Source organism: Cygnus atratus, chromosome 1 (genome assembly GCF_013377495.2).
Source record: "Cygnus atratus isolate AKBS03 ecotype Queensland, Australia chromosome 1, CAtr_DNAZoo_HiC_assembly, whole genome shotgun sequence".
Taxonomy (NCBI): domain Eukaryota; kingdom Metazoa; phylum Chordata; class Aves; order Anseriformes; family Anatidae; genus Cygnus; species Cygnus atratus.
Genome location: NC_066362.1, coordinates 24302785 through 24318776, shown reverse-complemented (window position 1 = coordinate 24318776; position 15992 = coordinate 24302785). Strand labels below are relative to the sequence as shown.

Genomic DNA, 15992 nt, shown 5'->3' with positions numbered 1-15992 from the left:
GTCGGCTGAATATGAGCCAGCAGTGTGCTCAGGTGGCCAAGAAGGCCAACAGCATCCTGGCCTGTATAAGAAGCAGTGTGGCCAGCAGGTCTAGGGAGGTGATTGTCCCCCTGTACTCGGCTCTGGTGAGGCCACACCTCGAGTACTGTGTTCAGTTTTGGGCCCCTCGCTACAGGAAGGACATGGACGTGCTCGAGCGAGTCCAGAGAAGGGCGACCAAGCTGGTGAGGGGTCTGGAGAACAAGTCTTACGAGGAGCGGCTGAGGGAGCTGGGCTTGTTCAGCCTGGAAAAGAGGAGGCTCAGGGGCGACCTTATCGCTCTCTACAGTTACCTTAAAGGAAGCTGTAGTGAGGTGGGGGTTGGTCTGTTCTCCCACGTGCCTGGTGACAGGACGAGGGGGAATGGGCGAAAGTTGCGACAGGGGAGTTTTAGGTTGGATGTTAGGAAGTACTTCTTTACCGAAAGGGTTATTAAGCATTGGAACGGGCTGCCCAGGGAGGTGGTGGAGTCGCCATCCCTGGAGATTTTTAAAAGACGTTTAGATGTACAGCTTAGTGATATGGTTTAGTGGAGTACTTAGTGTTAGGTCGGAGGTTGGACTCGATGATCTTGAGGTCTCTTCCAACCTAGAAATCTGTGTCTGTGTCTGTGTTATGACAAGGCCACTTTACGCTGTCATCCTTTCCATTCATTTTCAATAGGACTGTTTTTCACAAGGGCCTCAGGTTTTAATCAGTTGCACAATGTTCAGCTTCCAAGGACTTCAAAAAGACCATAACTTTTTTCTAGGGATAGCTGATCATAGTTCACGCTTGATTTTAAAAGATATTGTAATTTACTTCTGAAATAGATTTCTGAATATCTGAATCCTTGGATTCATTAATTTATTTTTCTGTGAACTAGAATTTTGTATCTGATTCATACCTAAGCACAGGGTGTTTGTATATGTGATTGTCCCTGTATTACTTGTATGTATTGAAAAAATCCATTTTTCAATTTCTTATACAAATCTAAAGAATTCTTATGGAAGGATTATGATTCTTGGAGGAAACTATGCTTATTTTCTCCCTTGTCTTACTGCAGATGATCATACTAGGGTTAAACTAGCACAGCTTTCAGAAAAGGATGGAAAACTGACCGATTACATTAATGCCAACTATGTTGATGTAAGTGCTTTTTTCTACTTTTTCTATCTGCCAGCCCATTCATCTGTCAGCCTATTCTGTAAATAGTGATTTGTGGAGGTGAATAGACAATTAAAAAAAAAAAAAGCATCATAATATCACTTAAAAAAAAATTCTTTAATGTTAAACATACAAACTTAAAGTGCAGGTAAAACCCCAATTGTTTCTCAAATCCATCTTGATATTGTAGCAGCTGCAGCTTAGTGAAGAGCTTTATGAAACTAAAAAAATGTTCTGTCACATCTGAGTCATTTCAGAAGCATTTCACATCTGAATGTTTATTCTTTTATACATTTTTGGTAAGTGGCTAATTCTTCTGTCTGAGATAATCTCATGAGAGGAAGATGCCAGTTGGTTGTGAGCCTCACCGAGGTACCATTTATTCAGTTTTCGTTACCCAGTAATTTACATGCGAATGATCTTGATTCATTTCTTAAACCACGATCATAACAGATGTCTCATAATCACTACCATGTCAACATTCTGCCAGAACATGGGCATTTGAATATATATCCCATTTGTTGGAATGATAAACATTGACATAACAGTTCCATTCATATGTCATCTGGTACCCCAGGCTTTCTGTGATTTGGATAGTTATAAATTCAAAAGTACTTAAATGCTTTTGAGATTCTTTAAAAATAGATAAGTAAAATGTCATGTACTCCTCCCAACCTCCTTTTTCTTGTGGTCTCTGATTTGATAAGTGTCATTTGTTATATTTCAATTTAGGGCTACAACAAGCCAAAAGCCTATATTGCAGCTCAAGGGCCACTAAAATCAACAGCAGAAGATTTCTGGAGAATGATATGGGAACATAACGTAGAAGTTATTGTGATGATAACTAATCTTGTTGAGAAAGGAAGGGTATGAGTACCTTTGTTTCCTATTTCTCTCTCTGATGTTGATAGATCTACCTCTAGCAGGCTCCTTTCTCTCTTTCAAAAATGTTTTAGATTTTTTTTTGAGCAAAAAGCAATAATTTGTAGTAGTTGTTTATATTAGGCTTGGCTATAGAAGTGTAAAGATAAGGATTTGTATTATGAAACTAAAGGAAATATTTAAATTCAATTGTCAACAACAGATGTCATGAAATAGAATAATTTTATAACTACAAAAAATTGTCTTCTACTGAAAAAAGACTTCTTCTCTGTATTCAGGAGTGGACTGAATGTGAGCCTCGGAACACACTCTGCTAAGAGTCCACTCTGCCATTCTCTTTCCCAGGGGTGCCCCTGGAAAGGAGAAGGCTATAGCTCAGGTGCATCTTTCTGGACACTGAGTGGCTACTTCCTGTCACTGTCCCATGGGACCCACAGTTCCTGTCTTATCACAGGACCAGATACACATTTGTCCAGTGAGACAACATGAGGTCAACTCGTACTATAGGTTGTGTGTTCCTCTGATTATATGATGGGAGCATGCAGGTACACCTGGGTGAAATGAGGAGACATTGCATCACCCCTGCCACATACTGGCAGCAATGCCTAAAATGCATGCAAGCTTTGTCATATGAACAACTAAGCATTATTAAATGATACAGACAGCAGATGTAGATGAGGACCACACTGGGTGTATCATCACTTTGTAAACAACAGCACAGTATAAACACATATCTTCTAGTACTCCTGGAAAAGGCTGTATGACTGCCCTACCAAAGGGCTGGACATCACAGCTCTGTATTGTTCTAGCTGCAGACAAACTCACTCTTATCTTCACTGATCAGATATAAATATACTCTATCCATGCTATGAACCATCTAAAAGCCACATATGACTTTACTGACTTGAATGTATTCCTGTAATTCGTGTAGATTATCTGCTACTGTCTTTAGATTTTAGAGTGCCTACAGAACGGCAGGTTCCACATTATTAGAGTAATTTAAGCTCTCATAGTATGATTTAAGCCTCTCTGGTTTTTTTTTAGAGTATTCCAAATAAAATACATCTTTGCATAGTCATCTCTCTACAGGACAAACTAAATATGTGTTATTTATTCTCTCGTGAGCATCATGTCTATTATAAACAAGGCATATTGGGAGTCTCTGCATGTTTTATGCTTGACTGTGCTCATAAAATCAAATGTTACAGCTTGATAATTTGACATTTTTCCTTTTTCTCTTTCTCTCTTTCTCCTTTGCTTTCTAACAGAGAAAATGTGACCAGTACTGGCCTGCCGAAGGTAGTGAAGAATATGGGAACTTCTTGGTTACTCAGAAGAGTGTTCATGTACTTGCCTATTACACTGTGAGGAATTTTACTCTTAGAAATACCAAGATCAAAAAGGTTTGTGATATCCTCAAAACACAGATTGGGCAAAAAGAAGTGGTAACATTTTCTTGGAATATTTTTAAGGCAGTCGTTGACAGTTTTCTATTGTATAGGTAACGCTGAATTCTATGGGTCCAGTCAAGATGCTCATCAAAATGTTTCAGAGTTGATGAGATCAACTAGCTGAGGAGCTGAGGAGGTGGTGGTGCAAAGTCTAGTTGGAGGCCAGTAACAAGTAGAGTACCCCAGGGGTCAATACTGGGTGCAGTCCTGTTTAACATCTTCATTAAGTCTAGATGATGGGATAGAGTGCACCTTCACTAAAGTCACAGATGACGGAAAACTCGGGGGAGTGCCTGACTCAACAGATGGCTGTGCAACCATCCAGACGGATCTTGACAGACTGGAGAGGTGGAGTGACAAAAATCTCATGAAGTTCAACAAGTACGAAGTCCTGCACCTGAGGAGGGAAAGCTCCAGGCTCCAGTACATGCTGGGGGTCACCCAGCTGGAAAGCAGCTTGAAAGAAAAGGACCCGGAAGTCCTGGTAAACACGAAGTTGAACACAAGTGAGCAATGTGCCCTTGCTACTAAGAAGGCCAGTGATATCCTGAGCTGTGTTAGGCAAAGTGCTGTCAGCAGGTCCAGGGAAGTGATCCTTCCCCTCTACTCAGCATTGGTGAGGCTGCACCTGGAGTACCATATCCAGCTCTGAGCCACCCAGTAGAAGAGAGACATGGACATACTGGAAAGAGTCCTTTGGATGGCCACCAAGTAGATCAAGGGACTGGAGCACCCTTCCTATGAGGAGAGGCTGAGGCTGTTCAGTTTGAGAAGAGAAGGTTTAGGGTGGAATCTCATCAATGTGTATAGATACCTGAGGGAGGGTGCAAAGAAGACAGAGCCAGGCTCTTTTCAGTGGTACCCAAGGACAGGGCAAGAGGCAACGGACATGTAAATATCAGGGTTCCACGTGAATATCAGGAAACACTTCTTTACTATGCAGGTGACCAAGCACTGGAAGAACTTGCCCCAGAAGTTGTGGAGTTTTCCTCCTTGGAGATCTTCAAAAGCCATCTGCACATGGTCCTGGGCAATCTCCTCTAGGTGGTCCCACTTGAGCAGGGATGTTTGACCTGATGGCCTCCAGAGGTCTCTTCCAACCATAACCCTTCTGTGATTTTGTGAGATACTGGCCTGTAGCACTGGTGTGGTGTAGAACCGTCAGGGAAGAGGATGGGATTATATGGAAGGGCTGATGTGGACTTCCCCTGCCTGGTGAGGAGGAGGACAGATTTTCAGAATGAGACCAGCTAGTAGAAAATGCGGGATGAATTAAATCATCCACCTCAGCTATTAATTTTCCTTTTTAAGGAAGGAATTTTTACTTCTCTACAGAACAGGTGAATATAAACATTGCCTTAAGGAAATCAGAACCAGAGTTTTCAGCAATGGCATTCTGAAAGCACATTTTGGGGAAAAGGGAGTGGCTACAAAAGGGGTTGGCTACTTTGAGGAGGATTCTTAAAGATTATTTTATTTCAGCCACCTAAATCTTAGATATCTAGTCTCTCAGCTTCCCTGTACATTTAATGGATAAAGTACAGACAGCACCTACTATCAAGTTTATCTCATCTATTTTAAGAACCTCTCTTTGAATAAGGTGACCAGCTCTCTGAAGGTATGTCTGTCTCTCAGTTGCCACTGAGGGAAGGGGCTTAGAAAAGAAGCCTAGAAGAGGCTACTTCACTTGTACATTACTAAAGCTGGGTGACATGAATCTTACCCTTTCTGTCCAGCCAGCAGAGGAGCAGAGTGGCAGAGATATTTGTTGAATTTAAAGAACTGCCATAATTTGTTATACCTCCAATGCTCTCAGCCTTTCGCTTTTTCTTTGTAAAGGACAGTAAGTGCCAGGTCATTTTTCCATTCAGTGGACAGGTTGATGGGACAGAAACACTGGTCCTTCCTATTCTCTTTGAACAGTGGAATATGCAGGGCTAGGTAGAACTCTGGTGCACTCGTTAATTATATAGGGAGAATATTAATTCTTGAAATATCAGGTACATAAGTAAAACTGTGAAGAGTTGCCTTTTAAATGTGGGCTGCTTCTATATGGAATTATTTTTCTGTTGCAGGGTTCCCAGAAAGGGAGGTCTAGTGGACGTGTAGTAACTCAGTACCATTATACCCAGTGGCCTGATATGGGTGTTCCTGAGTACACGCTACCCGTGCTCACCTTCGTGCGGAAGGCATCGCATGCCAAGCGCCATGCTGTCGGGCCTGTTGTGGTTCATTGCAGGTGTGCTTTTTACCACCATAAGGTTCACTCCACTTTTGTTTTGCAGAAAAAAAAAGAAAAAAAAAAGAAAAAAAAACAGTGGTGGGTTAAGCAAAACTTCACTCTCATGTTTAACAATTCTTGTTGGAAGATTAATTTCTTAGCTGGTATTTCTGTCCTTGGTAAGGCCAACTAATCAACTCTCTGTGCAATTACTATAAGCCTCCATAATGGCTATAAACAAGATGCTGCTGCTCTGCACTATGTTCTCTTTTTTTTTGCAACAATGCTTTCCTTTTTACTTTTTTGCACATTTCTCTACTGCTGTTTTGATTGCTATGAGCTTACCAGATATGTGTACAGCCGTAATAGTTTCCTTTCTGCAAATATATCAATAGGATGGTTTTGGCTGGTGCTTTCTTTGGTGCAGGGATACTCTGTAACCCTAAGAGGAGCTCTGTGCACAAAAGAAGACTCACTCTGTTCCTGGCTGAACTACACTTCTGCTGTTTTTAACATTACTCTGCGCTCTAGCAGCCCTTTGCAATGGAGGAGCACTCTGGGGAGCGGTGTGAGGTCTGCATGTGTGCAGGCAGGTGTTCTGTCAGTGCTCACTGAAACTGGGCAGCCCAGGGAAAATTGGTTAAAAAGGGCTTTGTAGGGCCTGGAATGACTTCACAATGGCCGTGGAGGACCAGGTTATTGTAAAATATATAAGCAGGTTCTGGTTTTCCACTGTAGTACCTCACCTTTGATGGAACATTTGGAAAGAGAACCTCCTCATGAATTCTGTCCTTCGGGAGCTGACTCTGAGGAAGCCAACAGGTAAAGTTGCCTCACAAATACTGCAAATGAAGATTTTTTTTTTTAATTTCTGGGATGATCTAATCTGACTGAAATCTATTTTTAGCTTGGAAAATGAAAATTCTACATTTCAGTTGTTCTGCTGCTATCTGCATCTGTCTGTTCTTGAGGAGTTCAAAACAAGAGTTTCCCCAAAATACCAAGTCTGAGATCTATGCCACTGGGCTGAGAGATCAGCAGTACATTATAAACCAATTAAATTGAGTTTTTAAAAAGTAAACAGTGGTAAGTTTTGTGGCTTCAGTCAGACCTCTCCATTGGTTCACAAGAATATTTCACCTCTGTCTGCAGCAGTTTTATATGGCTTTTAGTTCACCTGTTGCAATGCACTATGGAAATTCAAAGGAGACATGTTAGAAAATTAACTTTTACTTATCTTTACAGGCTATATGGAGTACACATATGAGGAACTTCATGAAACTTAATTTAGCTATTTTTGTGTTTTGGTACTTTTAATGTTTTGTCTTTAAAAACAAGTACTGATGATGTTTGGTAATCTTTGTACTTTTTTGTGTGTCTCCTGGTATGGTGATAACCTGAACCTTTCGTTTTTATACCATGTTTATCTAGACAGTTCATGACAGCAACCAGAGATCATGCTACCCATGCTCTGTGCCACTTCTGAGGAAGAAATAGGGTGAATGAATTAGCATGTGTGGGCTGGGCTTGGATCTGCCTGCAAGGGACGATGCAGACCCAGCGCAGTGTTGCTGCCCCAATACATGTACCAATACACGTAACAGCTCCAGATAACCAAGAGAGGACCTCTCGACTTTGTACTCCTGATCCAGATATTTTATGGAAGAAAAGAAAAAAAAGTTTTTTTCATTTTACAAAACAGCCATTGTCATGTCAAATGAGTCAAAGTTCATAACAGGAGTTGCTTAACCCTTTCTTCTGCATCTCCCCTCTTTCAGAAGGGTCTCAACCATTACTTACACTCTTAGCCATGTCTGAAGAGTATGAAGATTTTTCTTTTACAGTTGTACCTTCAGCAGCTCTGCCACTTCCAGGGGTTTTCCTCAGCCTGGTATCTTTGAAAGCTCTGCAGGCAGTATCTGTAATGAGTGGCATAATGCAACTTTCCCTTTAAAGTGTTGCGTGTTTCAACATAGAGGAACTTGGGCACATTGACTGTGCCCCAGTGCTGACATACACCATACTTTCTAGGTATACTTGACAAAGTATCCTAAGGAGTATCAAAAGCCTGAAAACTGCAGATCTGCACTTAGTTCTATTTCAATTGATATTTTAAAAATTGTTTGAGAAAATTATCATTAGAGCTATTCTTGCACAAAAAAAAAAAATGAGTTGGAAAGATTTTTCTTCATTAGGAGTCTTGAAGTTTCAGCAAAGTGATGTGATCATACAGTAACAAAATTTGTAAAGCAAAGCGTTCCCTATACACCCATTTGTTGAAAAATCTATATACAGAAAAACAATCTTTTTCATGACTGTTTTACTTCAGGCTCAAGGACATTTTTTTGTTTTATAGTGCTGGAGTTGGAAGGACAGGCACATACATAGTGTTAGACAGCATGCTGCAGCAAATTCAGCATGAGGGGACAGTCAACATATTTGGATTCTTAAAACACATACGTACCCAAAGGAACTATTTGGTGCAGACTGAGGTAAGACAAATGTATACTTAACTAGAGACTATTACTTTTCACATTTTTGTTTGCAGGAGGAGAGTTGATACAGTCTTCATCTTGGCAACATCAGAAAAACAGGCAACCAGTCACCAGACTAAACTTTACCTTTTCTTTCCCTTCCCTTCCCTTATATTTCTAGTGCCATCCTGTAGGCTAACTTAGAGCAATGCACTAAAAAAAAACAAACAACAACAAAAAAAAAACTATCTAACTATCTGTAAGCTCTTGTCTGTTTATTAGGGAGGTCTCAGAAGAGAGAAAACCTTTATAAATCATGCTTTCCGCAGTAGCACTTCCTTGGCAGGGCATGCATTTTTGTCATAGATTTTTTTAAGGAAACACCATTTTCAGGTGTTCAGATCTTCACTGAATGTGATCAAACAATTGATATCAGGCAATAATAAGTTGGAAAGAAGCTGTTTCAACAGAAGATTATCTATAGCTGATTTAAACTGAAGATTATATACGGAATAGTGAAAGACCAGAAGAAAACAATAAGGGCAACAGCAGGGCATTTGAAAGTCTATTTCAGGTTTCAAGAACAGGTGTTTAGATTCCCCCGTGCCTTTCAATAGAAGAAAAGGTAATCAACAGCAGCATGGGCACTTGTTCCAAAGGATGTCAGAGAGAAAATAGAAGATAGCAGTAGGAACTGGGAGTGATCACTTTATTGCAAGAAAGAAATGCAGGGAGAGCCACATAGCAAGCTGACTTGAAAATTTGACTTCAGGCTATGCTTGCATTTTTAACAGTATTGAGTTAAATATGAATGTATATATAAATGTAACATACCACAAGCGGTGGGGATTTGATATTATATCATGTATACATTGCATGTGTAGTTAAATTGGACTGGTAAATGCATACTGTCACTGGAGAGGAACAGCTTTCACTGTAGAGGACCCCTTTTGAGAAAACTCCTCTGCAGTAGCAAGCTGTGAAGAAATGTTGTCCATGTCAGAAGTGATAGCTTAGCCAAAGATGTCCAGGGGAATCTGAACATAATTAGAGCTTAGATGCTTGGTTTTATTTTCCTAGGAGCAATACATCTTCATTCATGATGCATTGGTTGAAGCGATACTCAGTAAAGAGACAGAAGTCCTTGAGACTCACATTCATGCCTACGTTAATGCTCTCTTGATACCTGGACCAACAGGAAAGACCAGACTGGAGAAACAATTCAAGGTGAGCTCCCTGAGATAGCAGCATGAAAAGTTTTAGGGTTGTAAGCTCGAATGACCTGAACATAGGTATCTCAACACAACTTTCATTACCTTGCCCTATCTGTAATTTAACAGAGCATGTTGACAAATGTATGCAGCTAATTGGGACCCAACAATTACTTACGTATACTCAAATAAGATTTTTTTTTTTTCAAAAGCAATAGCTTGAGAAACAGGCAAGTAAGCAGATTTTGGAAAGATCTAACTATATGTTTTTGCATACAGATCACCAAAGATAAAAACAACTGTCTAGAAAGATATCATTCTGGTGAAAATTATGTGAACTATATTGGTCAAATAACATATTCCCCTCAGTATAAGGCCATGGCTATAAAACAGACATGACTTCAGCAGGCTATAAATGAACACTTTGATGTTTTTTTCTGTTTGAATTGTATTGAAACAAGCAAGACAATAAGGCCCCCATATCAGTCCTATATGTCTCTCACAGGTTTTGAGAGAACATCAGGAAGTTCCTAACTGGGGCTTCCTCACATCAGGAGTTACACTGTCTGTGCAACGGTGCAGATTTTTCTTCACAGAGTTTTACTGTTTGCCAAACTATTTAAAGTTGTGTGAACAGCTGTGCAGGCAAATTGGAAGTGACACCAGGGTGGCAACCAGCAGTGGGGTGCTGGATGCAGGAACAACTTAGAGGGGAATTTCCTTCAAAGACATGTTTAGGGCTCAAGAAACATTTGAACCATTGAAAATAGTGAAGAGATAAGTCTCTGATAACTTGCCAACTAGTTTAGCCAGATAACTAGATGTCTTAAGAGATACAGCTAACCTGCCATATGTGCATCCCTCTGTTTAATGCAGCTAATGAAATAATGACTTCTGCACCGTGACCTGATTTTTTTTTTTAATTTCATTTTTTCAGTTGCTGAGCCAGTCTAACACCCAGCAGTGTGATTATTCAACTGCACTAAAGCAGTGTAACAGAGAAAAGAACCGAACTTCATCCATCATTCCTGGTAAGCTTGTTCAAATTGGCTTCTCTGGGTGGCAAAATGTACTACACGTAGGAAAACAAAATTGACATCTGGATAATGCTTTATCCTGGCTGATGGGTTTTAGTGTTGTTATCATACTGTTAGATATATGGGATAATTACAGTAATATATGAGTCAATGCAAGATGTCCATGGCTTTTTTTTTCTTACAGTGGAAAGATCTAGAGTGGGTATTTCATCGCTGTCTGGTGAAGGGTCAGACTACATAAATGCTTCCTATATTATGGTAAGTCAGCTAACTGCACTGCTGAAAAATAGCGTCCCATTGTATAGCTGTTTGTGAAGCTGCCAGGTGTCCACATTTTAGTGGCGCAATCCTGATTTTGAAAGCTCCTTTCTTCCATTATCGAGTCTTTCCCTGAAAAAGTTACCTCCCCCAGAGTGTACTATTACCATTATTACTATTTCAAATTCAGTTAAATGCATTGCATTTTGACTATCAGTAGGACCAGAAATCCCGTCATAGTTTTAAAAAATAGTAAATCTGAATATGGAAGAATCTTTTGAGGTTAACTAGAGGTGTTAACTAACAAGTTAGCTTTTAATGGCTGTACTGTTTTGCTTTCCTGCCTGCTCATCTTACCTGCATGTTATGTCAGCTTTTGCAGTTGGCATAGCCCAACGCAGCGTAACTCAACAGCTTTTCATTATCATTTTGTTCCATGGATTTCCTTTAACCCTTTTCCCCTTCATTAACTGAGAGGGAGGAGTAAATGCTTCCTGGACATTCAGTAGAGATGGGAAAGCTTCCTGCAGTGTTGTTTATGCATTAGTGCAACATAGCTAGCTTTTGTGGTAAGCAGTTAAGTCTGAGACATCTATGCAGTTTAACACACTGCTTTGGATTTTTGCAGATCTTCCAAACATTCTTTTATTTTTTTCAGGTTTCCAACAACTTTAAAGTCTGGCTAATGTAGAACAATTAACATGTGTGTCTGAGCTAATGTATTTTCATTCTGAGATGGTTGATCAAGTATCTACTGATTTCTTTTGTATTTTCTTATTCAAATTTTTCAAAGTTTTACAAATTATTTCAGTGTAATTGATTTTATACTTTTCACCTGGAAAATACTGTGATGAAAGTTTTTTATTCTTCTAATATTAGCAGGAAGCCAAAAAGGCACAAACTCTGGAATTAATTTTTCAGGTTTCTGTTTCTGTCCAGAAGAATACTCCTGTAAATGTTAAGAGTTGGGTATCAATTCCTAATCTGATGGCTTTATTTTGCAGGGTTATTATCAAAGTAATGAGTTCATTATTACCCAGCATCCCTTACTACACACTATCAAGGATTTTTGGAGAATGATATGGGATCACAATGCCCAGCTAATAGTCATGCTTCCTGATAGCCAGAATATGGTAAGATTAATGGCTGATTGTTGTGGTTTTATGTATGAATTTTAGTAGTATTACCATTCTGAAATATGCAGGATTTTGCCAAAAATCAAGAAAAAGGTAATAATGTTATACTGAGTGTAAAACTCCCCCAAAATCATCTAGCTGTAATCTGAAGATCCTTATCCTGGCAAATTACAGTTGAGATGAGAAGGTATTTTATCATTCCTGCATAGTTTATAAAAGAGACAAACAGCAGAAGCCACCTTTATGCAAGTTTAGCTTTGCTCCAGGACTTTCCTGGCTTGTATAAGAAGCAGTGTGGCCAGCAGGGCTAGGGAAGTGATTGTCCCCTTGTACTTGGCTCTGGTGAGGCCGCACCTCGAGTACTGTGTTCAGTTTTGGGCCCCTCGCTATAAGAGGGACATGGAGGTGCTCGAGAGAGTCCAGAGAAGGGCAACAAAGCTGGTGAGGGGTCTGGAGAACAAGTCTTACGAGGAGCAGCTGAGGGAGCTGGGATTGTTCAGCCTGGAGAAAAGGAGGCTCAGGGGCGGCCTTATCGCTCTCTATAGGTACCTTAAAGGAGGCTGTAGCGAGGTGGGGATTGGTCTATTCTCCCACGTGCCTGGTGACAGGATGAGGGGGAATGGGCTAAAGTTGCGCCAGGGGAGGTTTAGGTTGGATATTAGGAAAAACTTCTTTACCGAAAGGGTTGTTAGGCATTGGAGTGGGCTGCCCAGGGAAATGGTTGAGTCACCATCCCTGGAGGTTTTAAGAGACGTTTAGATGTAGTCCTTAGTGATATGGTTTAGTGGAGGACTTGTTAGTGTTAGGTCAGAGGTTGGACTAGGTGATCTTGGAGGTCTCTTCCAATCTAGATGATTCTGTGATTCTGTGATTTTAATTGAGGTATAATATGGCTTCCTAAGCCATTATTGGGTATGGGAGAAATAGGGGATTGTTTCTCTAGTTCACCTAGTTGACTCTAAACAGTGAAAGAAGTTCAGGTGTTCATCTTTTAATTTGTTATTAAATTACACATAATATGGTTTTCTGTTACTAGAAATGTATTTTAGGAATATCTGAGAGCTTTTAGCTTGGTACTTTGAGAAATATTGAGGCATGAAAGGCCATCATGTTTGGTTATGAGTTTGGATGATAGCCATGCATATTCTTTGGAGAGTCTTGCATGACTGGAAAACCATGGTGGACCAAAGCAATGTATGGTTTTTTTTTTCCTCATCAAATGTTTTATGAATGTTACACTTCCAACAAAACAGGTGGATTTTTAAGTTAGCCTTTGTAACAACGGAGGCTGTTTTGCACCAGGAGGTGCTGGTTCATTATGATCCCTGTAGGAAAGGCTCTCAGACTCTGTAAAATATCATTTAAAATGGTCTTTATTAGAGGTAATGCTACACAGGAGAGGATAGCACACATCCAGTCTGTCTGTGTGGCACAGAGCAGCACAGCACACATTGGCTATTCTGTGGCTGGCTAACTCCAAGGCGTACAATGTTCTGGTCAGGGTCACTACAAAGGTGTTTGAAAACCATCACATTTTTCATCCCATCCAGATTTTGAGTAGCCAATTTAAATCTAGATGTCTGCATTGATCGCATACACGGCACATTATTATGTTGAATTAATTTTTATTTTAAGAGCTGAACAGTACTCATTTTTATGGCTTTTGTTTTTTCCTGGAGGCTGAAGATGAATTTGTCTATTGGCCAAACAAAGATGAGCCTATAAACTGCGAGAGTTTCAAAGTCACTATGATTGCTGAAGAACACAAGTGTCTGTCTAATGAGGAAAAGCTCATAATCCAAGACTTTATTTTAGAAGCTACACAGGTAACACTGTCATAAACTCTCAGGATTTGGTTTGTTAAAGGTAATGCCTATGCTTTTGTTACATTTTCTATGGTAAATGAGTGGTAAAATCCCACGCCCTTGAAACACCCAGGGAGGGAGTAATCTCTGTAGGCAATCTGGGGACACTGGGAATAAGACAGTCCAACTTCCATAGTGGTGGGGTTCTGTATCTGGAGATTGGAGCCAGACTGCAGCAGAGGCAAGGATAAGAATCCAATCAGTCAATCTTTCACCCAATTGATTTATGCTTTTTTCACTCTTTTAGGATGACTATGTACTTGAAGTGAGGCATTTTCAGTGTCCAAAATGGCCAAATCCTGACAGTCCTATTAGCAAAACTTTTGAACTGATCGGCATCATCAAAGAGGAAGCTTCCAACCGTGATGGACCCATGATTGTACATGATGAGTAAGCATTGCAGCCTTCAGTTGTTTTGATGCTTTTGTGTAGAGCCATTTGTTATCTCATTTACAGTGAAAGGCACTGAAACAAGCCACAAAGTCTGCACCTAACAACAGTGTTGCTGCTTCTGTTTCAGTTGCATCAACAAAAGAAACATTCTGTATTTATCCCACTCTGAATGTTCTCATTTCAGTTCTATCATTTTGATAGTCCAGATAATTGCTGAGTTGGGCACTGGAGAGGAAATTGATCAGGGCTTCACTACATGTTATTGAGGGAAGTAAGACTATTGAGATGAGGCATCTTATCCTCCGCCAGCTTGTTTAACACTGGCCATAAATGCTGAAATGATGTAAAAGGGCCCTGAGGCCTTTGCGATTTGGTTAGTAGTGGACTGTAGGAAAACATGTCTGAGACTGGCTCTTAAAGACTTTCCAGAATTTGTAGCCAAAGGCTGTGAAGGTTGTGTTAAGGCACTGCTGTGCAGTCCTGTTTCAGAAAGATGCTGACATCACATCACAGAAATTCATATTATCATTTTATCCTGGCTTCTGTATTTTCACCTGTTGTGGAAACTTGACCCAGTTTCTAGAGACTTTTCTTTGTGTTGTGTTTTTTGTTTTGTTTTGTTTTGTTTTTCGCTTAACAAAGGCATGGAGGGGTGACAGCAGGCACTTTCTGTGCACTAACAACACTCATGCACCAACTGGAAAATGAGAACTCAGTGGATGTTTACCAGGTAGCAAAGATGATAAATTTGATGAGGCCTGGAGTCTTTACAGACATCGTAAGTAATAAGCAAAATGTGTACAGTTTTTTTTCTAATATGTGTGGTATTATTAGCATGCTTAGGTTTTAGGGCAACATTATTGCACCATCAGTGTGTTAGTTTCTGCATGAGTTAATCAAAACTGTCCTCTAGAGACGCTGTAGTGGACCTGGTGCTTATTCCAAAATAAGGAATTTCCCATCAAACTGTTACATGGTTATCAAGTGAGCTTATTCCAAATGTGCAGAGGTGCCATGATACTAATGAAATCTGCACTGTGTCATGTAAATAATGGTTTTAATCCAACAAGGAATACATTTCTACTCCAACTAGGCCCTGAAGTAGTTGCCCTGTTTTCCCATTCAAGGATGGTCTCTCATCTGTCATGATCTGTTGAAGGGTCACTTGACACCATTGTCACTGTGCTTACAGGAAGAAAGGACTTGAAAACTGTAACAAACTAGAATTACCTACTAAGACAGTGTCAGACAGATGAAAAATCATTACAGAAATAAAAAGCTATGAACCCTGCCCTTGTTCATACCACTACAAATCTGAACACTGTGGAGTTACACTGGACACTGTAAGGAGAACACTTTAGAGTGCAGTGTTAGGGCTACAACATTTCTGGCAGCATAAACAGGATATGACACAGGACTGACAGATGGTTGTAAGGTGCAGCTGCCTCTTCCCTTGTCCAGATAGCACAGACTGAGGTGCCTGGCAGACGGCACAGTGAACATGGGGACCCTTCTCACCTCAGCGGCACCATCAAGTCCTTCACTAGCCTTGCCCTATAAGCCTCCCACAAAGACCTGGGCTCTTTATCTCAGAATTCAAATTTCCCATGCTCCTGCCATTATTTCCTACTCACTGCTCTGTCTACCCCAGATGTCTTAGTCCACCCTAACACTCCCAACCTATTTAGTCTGTGCTACTCCTCTCTTTCCATCACAGGAGTTCTTTATACTCATATATCCATCCTAGAGCCCAACATATCCCTGTGCCCTTTCAGAGCATCCACGGTTACCTGGTGCATGCTGTCCCAAGATGCTGCCCTACACAGAGCCCCCAGTGGTTTCCTCAGCAAATCTTCCCACAAATTTCAAATTTCAATCT

At 40.4% G+C, this 15992-nt stretch overlaps 1 protein-coding gene across 1 annotated transcript in view; it reads left to right on the top strand.

Moving 5' to 3' along the window:
- The window catches only part of PTPRZ1 (protein tyrosine phosphatase receptor type Z1), a 141795-nt gene that overhangs the window by 125158 nt on the left and 645 nt on the right, over window positions 1-15992 (top strand). The window contains exons 18-29 of the mRNA XM_035559360.1: window positions 1085-1167; window positions 1918-2052; window positions 3336-3470; window positions 5594-5757; window positions 8096-8231; window positions 9294-9440; window positions 10362-10455; window positions 10646-10719; window positions 11724-11852; window positions 13535-13681; window positions 13968-14110; window positions 14756-14891. Coding sequence (XP_035415253.1) covers window positions 1085-1167; window positions 1918-2052; window positions 3336-3470; window positions 5594-5757; window positions 8096-8231; window positions 9294-9440; window positions 10362-10455; window positions 10646-10719; window positions 11724-11852; window positions 13535-13681; window positions 13968-14110; window positions 14756-14891 — 1523 coding nt within the window. The remainder of the gene's footprint in view (window positions 1-1084; window positions 1168-1917; window positions 2053-3335; window positions 3471-5593; window positions 5758-8095; window positions 8232-9293; window positions 9441-10361; window positions 10456-10645; window positions 10720-11723; window positions 11853-13534; window positions 13682-13967; window positions 14111-14755; window positions 14892-15992) is intronic.